This window comes from Motacilla alba, chromosome 2 (assembly GCF_015832195.1).
Source record: "Motacilla alba alba isolate MOTALB_02 chromosome 2, Motacilla_alba_V1.0_pri, whole genome shotgun sequence".
Taxonomy (NCBI): Eukaryota; Metazoa; Chordata; class Aves; order Passeriformes; family Motacillidae; genus Motacilla; species Motacilla alba.
Window position 1 is genome coordinate 37,153,244 of NC_052017.1, and position 17,459 is coordinate 37,170,702.

The 17,459-nt window shown below is 37.7% G+C and overlaps 1 protein-coding gene across 6 annotated transcripts in view; it reads right to left on the reverse strand.

Annotated features, from left to right (window-relative positions):
* ZNF385D (zinc finger protein 385D) overlaps positions 1–17,459 on the reverse strand; it is a 415,154-nt gene that overhangs the window by 130,955 nt on the left and 266,740 nt on the right. For all 6 annotated transcript variants that reach the window (XM_038127127.1, XM_038127126.1, XM_038127121.1 and 3 more), the window contains one exon: positions 3,518–3,660. In XM_038127127.1, the coding sequence (XP_037983055.1) occupies positions 3,518–3,660 (143 nt within the window). The remainder of the gene's footprint in view (positions 1–3,517; positions 3,661–17,459) is intronic.

Consider the following 17,459-nt stretch of genomic DNA (forward strand, 5'->3'; position numbering starts at 1 on the left):
TAGGAATATTACTGATAAAGTTTTGCATACTCCATGTTATCTCTTCTAGTCTCTGCTTCAATGAAAGCTTTTCCCTTTGTGGAAATCAGTGCTGAGTGTTTTCTTCAGAGGCAGCCAGCAAAAACTGAGCTTGTTTTAGAGCAAAGTCATCAGTAACAAATAAAACTTTCACATACTTGTAATAAACTGGAGTGAAAAATTTTATAAAATACACCTTACTAGGATTATTTGCAATACTTAAGGGTAGTATTTGGTTTTATTAGTTCTTATGTACATGTCTGACTTTCTCCACTGGTAAGTTACTTTTTCTTCCACCTCTCCTAATAGTTCCATCCAGTTAATCTGAATCCTCAAATTCCCTGAAGATTGTCTTTAGACAAAATTAGAAGCATAACCCCTTAATAAATGGGAGCATTCCTCTGTAAACATACAATACAATGTCAGCACTTCTGTCATGTGATTTCTGAGTGGAATTTAATATATGAGCTGTGAATAGCTTATGACCTGTCCCATAATGTGGTATTCATCTAAATGTAGATGCAGCTGAGCCAGTCCCTCATTACAGTCTGAATAGATGAATGAGAACTTTCAGGGTTCGCTTCACTCCATGCCAAAGTATACATATAGCTTGCATTGCAAGTTACCTTTGTGCATTTTTATCCATGCATAACTTGGAGAAATTGCTGGTTTCTCTCCATTATATTTTGCGAAGAAGCTTAGGCTGATTAGCTCAGATGCCTATGTCCATCACAACCAAACTCTCATACTAATTAGGATTGCAAGGACTACTTATTTTCTCTGAAACATGTCTGAACTTTTATTCAAGTTTCCCCTTGGTCATACTGTTTTCAAGTGAAGGCTGTTGAAAAGTGGCCAGTAAGTGGCGAAAATTCTGGACTTCCTTCTAGCCTTTTGAGTAGTCCAGACATGCTGCCAAACTCATTTGTTCCTGCGGAATTTTCTCCTGTGAGGGTCAAGAGGTCTTTCGAAATCCATATCCTATGACTCAATTTATGACCCTGATGTCTCAGTCAAGGGAAATGTGAATTTATTGACAACACAAGAGAGAACATCCAGTTCAGGTGTTCTGTTATGGACCACTTGCTTGACTTGGGTTTAGCCAGAGAGCATAAATGATTCTCCACTGACATTGCATAGGACTGTCAGTGAAGTCTATGAAGATAAAGCACCATCAACAGCTGCAGTTGATAATGAAAAGACATATTTACAAAGATAATTTTTTGATTAAACCCTTTTTTCTGTCTCACATTCACATACTGAAGCCCCTGTCAGAAGTTGTGTTTAAAGTCTAACATGATGTGTTAACTTGTTGGGCTGATAACGGTCAGCAGCTGATGTGTCCCCAAAAGTTTTGTCAGCTTGGAGAGAATTTCTGGAGCTGTGCAAAACTACTCAGCTAGTCTATACATTTAGAGGTTGCTGCTAACCATCCCTGGCATATGAGCTAAACATAGCAGCGTTCAATAATGAGCTGTTCACAAAGAAAATGGGAACACGGAGGATGCTGCTGCATGTCAGCACACATGATGAGAAGGCAAAGGTCACTTAGCAAGGCATAAACTATGAGCAGCAAGGCAGGTGACAGCAGCTCTGATGACAGCATCCTCACACTCAGGACTCACATATCTGCCAAAGGTGGACTTGGCAGATGGCCACACATCACAGGAAGCAGCATTTTGCATGGGAACAGATTTCAGAGTGCTGTTAAAAAGGGCTTCAAGGCTCACTCCTGAAAACTAGGCTCACTTTACCAGTGCTCTTACCAAATTATATGCTACTAAGATAATGTTCAGGAATAAGATGGTTTTGATACTAGTCTATTTTTACTTTCTTACTTCCAAATTAATATAAGCATGACTTATCCACCCCTCCCTCAAAATAATTATAATAGTAAAGCAGTTTGTGCATGAAGAAAGAAACAGGAAATTTATAGACTAGCACAGGATTAACAATTATTAACATTCATCATTAAAATTCCATTTCAGTTATATAATTAAACAATTAGCAAAACAATCTGAAAACTCTGAACCATGGAAAATCCCGAGGAAGAAAAATACAAGAAATTCTAAAAGACATCTTTTAAAAATTCCACTGGCCTACTGCATTAACTACAAAGAGTGATCACAAGGCCCAACTGGTTAAAAGACCTGTACTCTAATGCACACTAAACAAGTCTAAAGTTGTATCCATTTCATTATGGGTTTTCACTACCTTGGTTATATCCAGCCCATTTCATTATGGGTTATCACTACCTTGGTTATACCCAGCACATTTGTGGCATACTAACAGACTTTTTAAATTTAAATTTTACTTGTAATAGTAGTTCATTGACATATTGTTTCTGCGCTTTTTAAGACTTGTAGCTTGTAGTTTCTCTGTTAATGCTGTGAATTTCTTGAATTCAAGACTGTATAAATAGTTTTGACAATTAACTTATTTTAATTACTTTAAAGCAAAATGAACACCTATGAAAGGTAAAAAATAAACATTTAAATGCAGAAATTTGCTATTGATTGCTATTTTTTTCTAGAATGTATATGTTCCTTTACTACTCTCAATTATTTTAATTAAGATTTCTTCATGTCAATTAAAATTGGTTCAGAATGGAAAATTCCACCCCCTCTCTGCCTCTCAAAGTAGGTAAGCACACATGTTCTTAAAACAAGTTCTTAAAACTTTTAAGAGAGATTTTTTTGTACATACAGTATATGTAAATAAGGAAAAGAGCATCAAAAATAATTGAAAAGGGGCAAAATTCTATAAAATCAAAACTAACATAGAATCAATGTAAAGTTTTTTTTAGAGCATTAATTATCTCAGCCTGAAACAGGAAAATTGGAACATTGATGACTTATATCAGTAACAATTAAAATACTAAAGAAGGAATGGAATTTCTATAATCATACATAGCATGACTAAGTAAAAGAACAAAGGGAGAAATCTATCCTAGTTTAAACCTAAGACATGAGAAATAACACATTTTAACCTGAAAAAAATACCCTGTATTGTTTCCCACTGAATAGCTCATACAGCAGCTAACACTGTTCTCATTCTTACTTTATTTGTGCTGACAGAGTTCTCTTCTTTAGGCTCTGTAAATTTTTAGTATTTCTCAGGAAGAGTGTTGGAGATGGGATGTAGAATCCCATTGCTCTGAAACTTTCCCTCTCTGAGAGTTGCAGTAAACTGTAAGTTAGTGAAGCTCTGCACGTCCTAAATTACTGGGGGAAATTCACAAGCTCTGGGACTGAATACGGCCTGAAACTTTATTGCATGTCACTCGGGATCATAGAATTTTTTTCCTTCTACATTTCTTCTGACTAACACCCAGGCAGGCTTCAATTTATGGCCCATCAGCGTGTCTGAAAGTGCTATTTGGTCCTCAGTAAGGGAGAGGATATTCCAGGTGTAATGGAGTACATAAAATCCTGCTTTGTACCCTCTTGAGTCTTCCATGGAAGCTGTGGCTCAGTGTAACTGTTCGGAGAGTACTTACTGCATTGAAGTTGGGGAAGAGATTCACTGCTGCAGCAGTGTCCAGAGGAAACGGGAGGAACGGCTTAATATCCAGCGACGGCTGCAAGGGTGGTGCAGGAGGACGCACAAGGGCTGGAAGAGCAGGGCTCTGGCATGTACCACCTGCACGCACAAAGAGAAAGCATTCAGCAGGTGATATGATTAGCGGGGGGGATAAAAGCCAGCACGCACACACACACACAAAGCAACAATAAAAAGACAATATTGCATCAAACAAATATATTTTGACTTATCCAAAAATCACTGCATTAGTGAAAAAAATCACAGCTGACTCAGTGATTGAGTTTGTTATAATTCTTTGCCAGCAATTGCTTCATGTTTCAGTCTATTGTGATTAGAATTACCTTATAAACCATTTATTTCCATGGACAATCTGGAAAAACAGTACAGCATATGTCTAACTTCCCTTGAGACCTTCAGCTAGTTTAATTCTCTTATAATTTCAATGCTTCATCCTGACCCTGTTGCTCAACCCTACAAAGGCAGGTTAGTCAAAAACATACAGAACAACTTGCTGTTCAGCTCAGCAAAAGTCATGTTATTTTCAGACTTCTGTTTTTTTTAATTAAATGCTCACTTATGGAGCCAACGGCTTCCATTCCAACCTAAACCTCACAAACACAACATACCTTGCTGCCTCAACAGTTGATCAATACAAATCTAAAAATAACAGTTTCAGGAGACACTGAAATTCTGTTTATGGGAAGGTACCGATGAACCGGTACTTTCTGCTCTTTGGAAGGGGTGGAGCTGATTCAGACTCTGTGCAGCAGAAAGCTCCTCCCGGCTAACCACCAGCTCTGTGGGAATGTAATGCAAATGAAGAAATCCCTTTGCATACCAATAAGGCACTACCTGTTTGCAGTGGACCCTATTTTGCTTATTTGTTTGCTCCTGGCCACATCCAGCTACAGCCTGGAAGGATCCAAGTTCATTCTCTGCCTTCAGTGTCTCCTATATTGGTTGCACTCCAAAACATCAATTCCCTGTTAATTAAAGACTATTTGGATCCTAGGAAACTGTTAAAATATGCCAGTGTTCTTCTAATCCGAGAGGCAGGCAACAGACTGTAAAAACCTGCTGGTAAGAGTCCAAGAAACACTAAAAAAAATGAAAGGGGAGTTTTACCCTACTCACTAAACAGGCATCTCTCTTCTCAACAGAGGGAGAGATCTAAAATCTGCTTCTTTTGTCCCTTGCATACATACAGATATTTTATTAGACAAGTTGCATACATCTTTTAAGATTGCAAATATAAAGTAGTCAGGAAGATATATGACATCTCTCTATATTTGGCCAGAAAACCTGCTAACAAGGTTTGTCATGTTACACATCTAATTGAAGGCTAAAAATATAGGACTTAATTAACCAGCTGTAGAAGATCATCCAAGTTGCGCTTCTAGATATAAAATCAGCTGGAGCCAAAGTTTGAAGACTGTATTTTTTGCCAACTGTCAACTCCTCTGTGAAGCATTTCACTAAGAATCACTAGTAAATTAAAGGCAGTGGATTAGGGGTCACTGTAATCTCATGATATTTTTAATCCCAATAAAAACTGCCATTTTTGGGGTAGTTTCTACATTGTACCTCAGTGTAAGTGTATAAGAAATCAAAAGTTTTTGAATGCTGCAGCTGAGGATATAGGCAACAGAAAAGCAGAGCACAAGCAGCATAGAATTATCAAGTATTTGATTGCCATTGCTTTGGCAATTGTTACATTCCCATGACCTGATTACAAAAACACTGTTAAAAATAAATCTAACAGGTCAGAATGATTGTAAGGTAGTGTTGAACATGCCAATCATACTACCTCGGAATAGGAAAGACCCGTAAAAGTACTTTTTAAAAGGCTGCAAATACTTAGCTTGAATTATATAAAACTTTCACACATCATGAAAGGGAGAAGTCACTCTTACTAAAGAAAAAAATACAGACTGCACCTGAGATTGTACAGAATCACACAGAAATTTCAAGGTGAACATTTGCCTGGCAATAGCAAACAATTTGAGGCTAATCAAACATTCCGAAACTCACAAATGCAAACTGGACCGAGAAATGTCACCTGTGCTTGGGGACACAGCTCATTGGCTGTATTATCTCAGTGCTACAGAGAAGAGCTCCACAGGTTCGGATTACCTAGAGCAACAGCAATGATATCCCAAACTCATCTGAGATACTAAACCACGGAGGATGAAATATTTCTATTCTGTGATCCTTTCCTGTGGCATGACTCGGCATTCACGCACCTGCTGCTGCCAGCCAGTGCGATGCAAAGCCATCTGGGGACGAGAACAAGCTTTAAATGGAAAAATCCAGCCAGCTCTGCAGGACCTTGGCTGGGACTCAGAGCCTCTGGAACAGAGTTTAAAATCTACCACAGTCCTGGCTACAGTGGCACAGAAAATTAGTATGTTCAGGAGCACAGCTGCTCTCTGTTTTTTCAATAGTGTCAGACATGTCCCTAAATGATAGAGCATGTGAGAGCCATCATGAAATCTGAGCCTTTGCTTAAGAACTTCTCTAATGTTTATGGCTGCAAAAATTAGCTTATCTTTCCATTTAACATGCACAGAGTTGTAGTCTAGAATTTGCAACAGAAAAACTGAAGCAATGGCAACCATTTTTGTGACTCAGCTTAGCTTGGACAACCTTTGAGAATGCCAGCGTTAACTACTTTGCACCTAATCCATTAGCAGAGGGATGGAGAGGGGTAGAAGACCACTAGGAAGAGTTCTTGAGGAGTGTTCACAGACAAATTCCAAGTGTTACGGAACATTGGATTACAATGAAGAGTCATAAAATTTGCTTGTGACGGTTTTGGTATTGTGTAGGATGAGTTTTTTTGCAAAGACCCCCATAGCATTCCCTGAGCAGATGCAGCACACAATGAGGGTGAAGATTCAATGTCAGCCTTTTTACAAGCTTTCTACCTGCAAGGTTTGGATAACATTGAACAATAAAACTAGGATAAAACCCCACAACACTGATAGGTTTTGTCCACAGCCTGCACTTAATGCTCACTATTATTATTATTATTATAACCTGAAGTTCACATAGATAACCTTGTCTTTATGAGGAGCCTGCTACACCTGAAAATGGCAGGATAATACAGTATTTTCTAATTCCAGTCTTACAAAATAGTGATGTTAGAGCCTCATGTCTTTCTAAAGAGGACGAGAATCGGATTCTAAATGGGCGATGAATGTTCATACATTGGAGAAATTCACATCAATATTGTTACATTAATTTTCTCTGTAGGGAGACTAAGAATAATACTACTTAGAAGCTTAATCAGCTAGGCATTTTGCCCAAGTTTGAAGTAATCATTTGTTTCTTTAATTTTCAGACCATTTAAATCACAGGCAAGATAATCTCTTGGACAGAGGCACTGGCTATACATCCAAAGTAAGTGTGAGCACGCAAGTTTGGGGAAAAGCTTGCAACAAACCTTTGCCCCTTCCTGTATCACATTGAGCCTGTTTTTGAGAACTCCTCCAATGTAAATCAAAGAGTGCATTTTTGCACAGGGCAAAATGTGTGTGTCTCCAGCTGGGACCGACATTTTGCTGTACCACTGGGTAATCTGGTTTGAAATACAACAGCATGTTCTGGGCACAGACAGCCCACATGCTACAAAGGCATGTGAGCAATATGAGGTTCATGTTCTTGGTGACACAACCCAGTCAGGTGGGTTCTCCTTCTGAAACCACTGGTGATATGAACTTCACCAGCGCAAGACCTTTCTTGCCTGAACCAAGGGAATATGACAGAAACAGATGAAGAGATGATTCCTGCCTGTTGTGCCTCAAACTGTCCATTCCATGAGGAATTGGCACTTTTTTTTTTTTTTTTGAGTATGAAAGGGAACAAATACTGGCGTCTGTCCTTTCCCCCGCTTCCCCTCTACCCCATTTTGACTTTAGAGACCATGTTTCACTGTGGAACTGAAAATATATTTGAAAATGAGAATCATTCTAAAATAAGAAACCATGTGTCATTAAAAATGCTTACGTTTTAATCTTATCTTCGCAATGTTTTTGGTGACAATTCTTTACAAAAAGTCAACGCATTCTGGGGAAATTTTGCTTTCAATGAAATAGCACTCACTGAAAAGAAAGTTTCCCATGTAAATTTCTGTGCCCAGTTCACCTGAAATTTTGCTTGGATCGGTGTTAGGTAAAGAGTATAAACAGCTGTAAGTACTCACCCTAAAATCTGGATTAAGGGAATCACAAAGACTGAACATACACATAGGAAAGCAAACAAAATAGCCCTATAGTAAACAGACGTCATAAAGCAGGGTGGTTTTTAATACAGGATAATAAATAGCAAATTTCCTTAATGTTTTTCAAGAAGGCCAAGATCCCCATTCTTCAGGTTCCCTAACAAACAGCTCAACAAATTGGCAACCACTTCTTGTTATTTGTGACTTGGCACTAGAGAAAGTTATGTTACATCTTTCTCTGCATAGTCTTTCCTCATGCACACCCTCATTCCCAAACCCTCAAATTTAAACTTAACTGACAATTTAGTTTCCAGGAAAAGAATCACAAGATGCACTATCAAATAGTCTCCCCTAAGGAAGAATCTAGCTCAGCTTTTGCAGACACAAAAATGCAGATAATTTTTTGCAATGCATTTGAAACCTGGAGGTATGTAAACTGGGCAGAAACTCTAAACTAATACCCCATTAATCTAAATCTTCTGCAGTTCTTCAATCACTAACTATTACTACCATAAACACTGAGTGAAAAAGCAAATCTCTGCAGAATTTTATTTTCATTCCTTCACTACTTTGCAAGTTTTTCCTTCTGTCCATGTGCACAGCTATTTTGAATACAGCAAAGACACTCAACTAATGTACCCTTTCCCTTCCTTCCTAGAGTCTGAGTTGGTTTTCAGGATCATAAACTGGTTTCTCTCAGATATGGATATTTCCATGTTTTGCAACCCATCTCACACCTCTCTTAATATTTCCATGATAACTTATCTGAGGTCAAAAAAATACACACATTGTGCCTTGGCAAAATCTCAGAGAACCTTTCAGCTGGTATGACTCAGTGGAAAAGCTGGGAAAGTACCACACATTCCCAAAGAAAAGGAGGCTTTAAAAGAACTTCAAAAGCTATAATTAATATTTTTTATATAGGAACCTAATACCTAATAGTACACATGCACTAAGCATTAAAATATATGCTAGACAGCCTGAGCAAAACCAGGAATTTCCACAGAAAACTTTCAAGAACAATGACTCAGGCTATTTTAAAGTATAAAAGGAAAAGGGTATGTGGGGAGCTCATGGTAAAGCTTACAAATGTTAACAACCTTACATTTGGATAACTCAATATTAGCTAGAACTTTTAATTTGTTATAAATCAATTTTGCCAGTGAGCCAAAGGAAAGGTATATTTGGAGGGATTTTTTTTAAAGACAATAAAGACACAAGCATTTAAGAACGCAAGCTATCCATGGTGGATAATGCTCTTTCATTATCTAAATTAACAGATATCACATTTATATTTTCACAGAATCTGATAAAGCAGGAAATTTTAAGCCATCCAAAACCAAAAGAATAATCTTCTCTGGGATCTAACAGAGAAAATATGACAGGAATTGTAGATGTGGCTCTTAGGAATTAGTTTAATGTAACTTGTCATGGACCATAGTCACTAGGGTAGTCCTTTTTATCACTGTATGGTAATCTTCATTTTTACAACAGATGTTTTTCTCAAAAACTACTGAATTGTCCCTTTAAAGGTAAATTCAGCTCCAGAATGAGCAGTACCAGTGATCTAATCTGGCACAGAAATATGAGACTCAATCACCAAAATACTTAGTTGTAGTTGTTGTAATAAAGTGGCTAAAATATGAACTCCACATACAGAAAGTTAGCTAACATGCAACCTGTATCTTTTATGTATAAAGAGATAAACTTTTGATTTTGAATATTTCTTTTTTGTAGGTTGCATATTATTATCTATGAACTGAAAGAAGATTAGATGTAATCAAATGACGTGAATGGAGAATTTAGTGCTCAGAAAATCTATTTTCTTACTATTTATAGTCTTAGAACTCAGCTTCTTGAAAGGGCTTTTTATAATTTTGAGTGTTTGTTTATTTTTTAAAATTTATTTCTTTTATAAGGGGAAATAAGAATCTTAAAGTGCTTTTGACTTCTGTATTGTTCACATACTCTCTTTGGAGAGTGCTTTCATTATTTAATAATCTAAAAAAAAAATTAAAAAATACGATATCCACATTTAAACACAATACTTTTGCATATAATCACACTTAGGTCCAGTAAAGAAAGAAAAAAACTCAACCGTATTAAATATTTGAAGCCCACTTGAAAAGAAGAGCCTTCAAAATGGGACTCCAAATACACCATCCTCAATCCTGCTGGTTCTCCTGAGACAGCTTGAGGATCAAGTACTCTGTGTGGCCGCACAAGCTTTTCTTTCACAGGTTTTGCTGTTAGAAACGCTAGCAGTGGCTAGTCACTTTGAACAGGATGAATGCAACACTGTCTCAGCTGTGATACTTGTGAGTAATTGGTTTTTTAGTTCACTGGCCAAACCAAAAAGTAGAGACAATTAAGGGGGGAAAAACCCCACCGTTGTGTCAGATGAAACTCTTCTTTCACCTAAAATGACGCCCTATACCTCCTACTTAGATACTTAACTGTTTTTATTATTTAAATATTGGCAAAATTCAAACATCCAGATCCAAACAACTCGAAGTGACTCATTACAAAAATATTTTCTTCCCTTCCTTTTTTTTTTTTTTTTTCCAGATTGGCACAAGTCAGTACCCACTGTTTATTTATAGACAGCATTTTTCAGCACATACACTGTTCACCTGGAAAGTTTGAATCAACTCTGCTCATTTGCTGCTATTCAAAGTATTATTTTCTCTAGAGAAAATATTTGTTCTCTGGCTCCTGCAAAGTAAGCCAGCTTAGAAAAAAAAATTATTATTATTATTAGTTTTAGAAGCCTGCAGCTATGCATCATGCAGCATTTTTTAAAGTCTTTTATTTCACACATACTAGCATTTTGAAACACATATATCCCAATAATTTTGATTGGAAAATGTACTTCTCTAGGTGTTCAGAGTAAATTTCTCTTTTCATTATGTAGAAACCTGTAAAACTACTATTATGATACTGGACTGGGAAAATGCAGAGACAAATTTGCATGTGTAGTCTGATACCCATTATCTCCTGTCCTTATTTCCTTTACTTTGCTAAACAAAGGTTTCTGCTCCCATTTTGCTACCTTTTCCCCTCCTGTTCCTTTATCATCTGCATTACAGGAAGGTGGGCCCACCTCACAGACAATGAAGTCCAGTTCTGACTGAATGGGACTGAGGTGCTCAGCATTGTGCAGACCTTACCCACCTCAGGCCTCAAGACTAATTAATGTCAGAGCCCCCATTAACCCCACTAAGTATCACCTCTTTTGCCCCATATCTAAAATATGTAGTGGACCCCAGGAAACACTCTACTGAATAAAATACTGGTGTGTTTTGGTTTGTTTTTTTTACATAACAGCTACTGAAAAACCACAACCTGAACTGCAGTACCTAATACTGTCAAGCAAGGAATTTGCCTAACCCACTATGGGCCACATCTTATATGGATTTCAAATTGCACAAGGGCAGAGACTTAGCTTTTTATTTTAGCAACATGACCTACCTAATTGAGCTCTTCAGAGTCCTTTGGGCTTTTATTGGAGTCAGTCAGACAAATTTGGATTTCTTTTTCCCCTATTGGAAACTGTTGGATCACTGAAAGTTAAATGATCCAAAATGAATGTTCCACTTTCTGTAAAGTTCTATCTGTTTCTAGTATAAGGAAACAACTAGAAATTGTTCAATTTGGCTAGCATGCTTATTACCTTCTGCCCATACCAAGTACCAACTATGCCAACTTCCAGAGAACTAGAAAGCCCAAGACAGAAAGTCATGGCTTTGGAGAAGACAAACTAGAATATCCATGAACCTCAGCTCTCTTCCCTCTTGAAAATGAAGAAGCTTTTAATTTCTATTTGCCTTGTAAAAAAAAAAATCAAATATTAAATACCCAGCAGCCTTACTTTTTTGCCTATGCAATTCCAGTGTTAATTCTCTGGACACTTCTACCTGGCAAGAGATATCCCAATTTTTCAGCTAGGAAGAAACCTAGGACAGTTAGCAAAAGTCTTCTTCCCAAAGCTTACACAGCCATCTGTGGCAGACAAAGAACCTGACCTCTAGGTCTCCAAATTTAGTGCTCTGAGCACTGTAATATCCTCTCCTGGTTGTAGGCTAACAGCAAACTGAATGTGCTTTCACTTAGACTGGAATGATCTCACAGACAATGTCAAAACTTGCTCTTCCTTCGGTGCCATAAATGCTAGAGGGAAGAGGAGTTCACCAATGAGTCTACAGCTGCACTAATGATTCTATTTTCTTTTGGCAAACTACATATCCTCAGCTCTATTTTACAGTTCCTTCCTATACAGCTCATGTCTTGTACTACTTTGTACTTTCTGTGGTAAGAAAGTGAATCCAAGGAAGCAAAACGCCTGCCTTGCACAGAGTGAGCTAGAAATGTACAGAGACATTTCTACCACCATGCAGCAATGCCAGGACAGAAAAGATGGCTGAGAAGGGACCTCATCAATGTAAATAAGTGTTGGAAGGGAGGGTGTCAACAGGATGAAGCTGGGTTCCTCTCGGTGGTGCTAAGTAATAGGACAGGGGGCAATGGGCAGAAACTGATGCACAGGAAGTTCCAGGTGAACATGAGGAAGAACTTTTTTACTGTGTGGGTGACTGAGCCCTGGAACAGATTTTTCAGAGGCTGTGGAGTCTCCCTCACCAGAGATACTCAAGAACCATCTGGATGCAGTCCTGTGCCCTGTGCTCTAGGATGATCCTGCTTGAGTAGGGAGATTGGACCAGATGACCCACTGTGTTCCCTTCTGACCTGATTCATTCTGTATAAAAAACAGGTTTGACTTTTCTTTTCATGATGATCTTGGCTAGTTATTCCCACATAAAGCAGCTACCCTAGCATGATTTCCAGCCTACAGCAGAAATATTTATTTTCAGACTCAAGCTAAGGTGGGAAGCATGAGTGTTTTCAGAGGAGCGCTACAACCTGATGAAATTAGAGGAAGATCACAGTGTTACAAATGTGCATTTCCCCAAAAAACTGCATGCATAGTGTTTCTGGACACCTTTCAGCCTACAGGCGTATTTTGTGACATTGTTGAACTGACTGCATCAATATTTACTGACACATCTTGGATATTTCCTAACCAGTGGGTCAGTATATGGTTTGTAGCATCTATTGGAGAGATACTAGTTCTTATCAGATCATGTCCAGCAAAAATGTGGTTACAAACTAACTGGATCTAAACATTGAAACACAAAAAAGTGCTGAAGGTGATTAAGATGCATCCCAAAGTGTGCTCCCCTGAGGTCACAGTCTCCTGGTAGATCCTAACCACAAAGGCTCAAAAAACCCCCACGACAAATAAATAAGCTAAGCAAAAATACAAGCATCAGCCAAGTATTATAAAAATCACATTAATTTTAAAGCTTTACGCTTTTTGACATTTTAAAAAGTCTTTGACCTGGCATATTCTGCGGTTGGATTTTTCTGATGGTTTTATAAAGGTCATGTTTATGGTATAATGAGCACAAATTTCCAAGGCTTATTAATCAGAAGAACACTGCATTGCAAACAGATTTTCAAAGAGTTTTTCATTTTTATGAATATATTGAATATGATGAATATATTATCAGCTTTAAAAGTGCTATTTTTCAAAAGCATGCTTGGGGAAGAAGTAACTATTAACTTCTGGTGTCTTTACTTGAAATGAAACAAGCGCATGACTGAGAAGAATATGTAACTAATGTCATGAAATGGACACACTCCACTAGTAAACTGTATGAAAATAGTTCTGTGTGGCAATGCATCTTCTCTTCAGCACTAATAATCCCATTTAACACTAATAATTCACCAGAAAGTGTTTTTACACATTTGTAACTGCATAGTGCAAAGCAAGTGGAACTTAATGACAAGTAAGTGCATGTTTCCAGGGTACCACTTCACTCTTCTGCTAGCTGTCAAACCTCTGTTGCTTTACAGGCAGATCAGCTTCAGAAAGTGATGATGTTAGGAGAAGGGTGGCAGAATCCAAGCCAAAAAAGCAAAGTCAAAGCTAGTTCCGCAGAAGGAGTGGAAGGAAATGAAGGAGAGAGGTGCATCGAGAAAAAAAGTGGCAGAAAATCTGTGGTTTTGCAGCTGCATTTGGCTGTTGGTCTTACAGGTAGCACACACAACAACAGACATGAAAATACCTCTGTCAACCTACACCAGTGTTGCATAGCCTGGACCATGACTCCCTCCTGAATAAACCTCACAGAGTTGCATATACAGGCCTACCTATGTGTATGTATGCAACAAAAACACATACTTATTGAAATAAAATAATATTTTTCATTTTTCTTTCCCATGTATACTGGCATAAATGCTTGCACAATACATCAGAAACTACAACAGTTTCAAAAATTTTGATTCACAAAAATCACCCCAACACATATGTGTTTAAAATTATTAGGTTTATGATCTTTCATAGGTAGGTAAAAGAATAAGTGGAAAAATTAGAATGGAACCAAAAGCACAGGATTTACTAATGGATAGTGACCAGTGCCACAGTAGATAGAAGTATGTTTTACAGGACAGGCTCGTGGACATAAATAACTTTTCAGTCCATAGTGGTTTGAAAGATACTTGTCAAGATAAATTATAGATCATAGCATCATTTTTCCTGTATGTATTTCTATATTTCCTGTATGTATTTCTGAATTAAAAACACTTCAACTTATTTGGCTCAGGAACTTTTTCCAACAATGAAATAACTTGACTCCTACTCTGAATGAAATGCATGAGGTTCTTAAAGAAAATTTAACCAAAAGAGCAAACACAAATATCTTTCTGTCTCAGGATGTAAAGCCAGAAAAAAAGGCTATTAGATCACAAGGCCCAATTGCCTCTAAACCCCAACCCATTACTTTTCATAAACTTCTACTATACTTTATTGAAATGAAACAAGTTCAGGCCTCAGGAGATACAGCTGTTTGTGCAAAAAGCAAGAGCCTGAGGCTCTGTGGCTGAGAGTTTCTGGAAAAAGAAGTTGATGCAAAACTGATGCTTTCCTAGCAGGCAACCTACGCTTTGTATTGAGAAGCAAAGAAAAAGCAGACAGTGCTTGGCAGTTTGTTGTCCCCACGGAGACAGGGGAAGAGAGGGATAAAATATTTTGTTAACTGTTAGGTTTGAACCTTCCTAGGACAGAATTTTATACCATCTCAAATCACACATGCACTACGTCAGTCATGACTACACCTTGGATTTTCATAAGCAGGTAATTAAAAAAAAAAAGTAAATTGTTGCACTGGGGAGAGAAAAATATCTATATCTTCTGCTAAGTACCCAAGTACTTGAAGATTAGATTAGAGTCACTCTCCTCAGCATTAAGCAACAGATATCAGCTTACATCTTACTGGAGCTGTGCCATCAGATGTTGCTCTCTTGCCCCACTGCGGGAAAGTTCAGGCTCAAGTCGAACACTCACACAAGACAAAAGCATGACCACTGACAACAGAGCAGACTTCCAGCATGAAGAGATGAGGAATTCACCAGGAATTTGCAGATCACTCCTGACTTGCTAGGAACCTTTTTGCTGTCCTGATAAACTGGTGAGCCATTCTTCATCTGCCTGAAAAAAAGCTAGGGATGCAAACTATCAGCAGTTCTGCGCTGCAGGACAGACAGAGCTTTGAGTTCAGCAAAGGAGCCACGAAAGGAGAGCTGGTGCTGATGGAACACAAAATCCTCAAGAAAATGCTACAGGAAGGAGCTCACATAAGGTTTGGGAGAGGGAAAAATGGAGGGGAAAGAAGGGGAAGTAAGATAGCAGAAGGCAAAACAAGACCGGAAATAAAAGAATGGGATGTTGGAAATGAATGGGGGAAATTTGAAACTTGGCCGGAATCAATTAAACTATTGTCTTCTGGAAATTCTATATCCAGTCACAGATTTTACTTTAATAAAGTTTAAATAGGACATGTTATAGCACACTTAAATAGCAGTAATTGTGTAACTCTATGGTATCTACAAATCACATCTTTGCCAAATATTATTTAGTGCAATCACATGCTGCTCTTGTGCAACTGAAATTATTATTTTTTTTTTCTGCTTTCTTAAACAGAGATTAAGATGTGTCATATGATATTCTGGAACACAGAACTAGGTGTTAATTCACAGTATGTCATGGTGAGTAAATGTTTTTATTTTCATCCAGAAACTGTGCAATTGTGCTTCTACATGCATAGCTGCAATGAAAGAAAAAAAGACAAGAGAAAGTACAAATTCCAAAGGACTGACTCCACTGCTCAAGCTGGGTACCTTCATTCTCACTAACAGATGCCAGCCATGACCCTTCCACAACAGGGAAAACATAACAAAACAGACTATATTGAATTTACTTTCATAAACCTTTTTATTCCCTGTCATAAAGGACCACTTTAGAACCATGTTTTAATAATCTTTGAATCAGGCTGTGGGTTTGCACATGCCACAGCAATTGTAAAGTTACTGATAACTAAGCTATTCCTCCCTGCTAATTTAGCTGATGCTTTGCTTCAAGATGTGATTGCTTATGGACAAGAAGAGAAAACAGCAAAAATTCAACTTCTTCAGTGTTTCAAAGTTCTGTCAGAATTTATCTTCACATCTACATGGAAGCTACACTTTCACACACAAAGTAGAAACATTTTTTTTTTTTTAAGTTTCAAAAATGTAAAGAAATCAAGGTCTGTGTTTTAATCAAAGGCCTATATTGAAGCCTGCTCTGTAAGTCCTCAACACCTCAGGGGAATGTCCCAATAGCTGGGCTGTTGACTGACTGGGGAGACTTGCACAATGATACCATTTTGGAGCAGCTAAATTTGTGCAAATGTGTATTCATTTCACGGAGAAATTTAGCTTGTGTTTCCAGCAGCCCACAAAAATCCCTTGACCTCAGGGCTAGTGTTTTTCTGGGGAAGTGAATACATTCTTTTACAGTGCAGAAGTTCTAACAAAATGGCTATTTATAAAAAAAAGGACTATGAAAACTTCAATTCTGGCAAGCTTACACCTGATGGAGCTGATTTAGGCAAATGCTCTGAGAGCTGGAATATGTGGCAGTTATTAGCTTGACTGTCCTTCTCCATACACTTGTGAAAATGCTGGCAGGTCTTTTTTTCACATCTCTATGTAAAATATGCCTATAATTTAAAAAAAAGTTTTTCAAGCAAGTAAAATTATCTCCTGTCATTCCCTTTAGGTGGGGGAAAAGCACTACTGCTTTTGCAGAGAAGACACAAAGGACAAAAGAAATTTTTGTCCTATTTTCCAGAAACACGGGCATGTCAAGCCCAATTTATCTAATCCATGACATGTTGGATGCTCCAGGCTGCATCTACGGAAATAGATAAAGGCTTGTCCTCCACAGATTTAATGAATGGGAATCCCTGCCCCTGGCTAATATAAATTGTTCTTGTTGGTGGATAATTCTATTGATTATAGTCCAGTTACGTTTACACAAGTACACATAAGAATTTTCTGTAAAGCAGTACAAACTGTGGGCCAAGAAATGCAAATGTAGAAATATGTACACATTTCTTTAACCTGCATGAAGTTATGACTTTTTAGTTTTTTCAATATCCTATCCTGATGTTCCTTAAGCGTGTTTTAAAATCATGTGACATAAAATTATTTCATGAAAAAGCCATACGTGATTATTCACTCTATTCAGAGCTTTTACCTCACGCAAAAAGCAAAGAAATTTTTTATAGGTTCT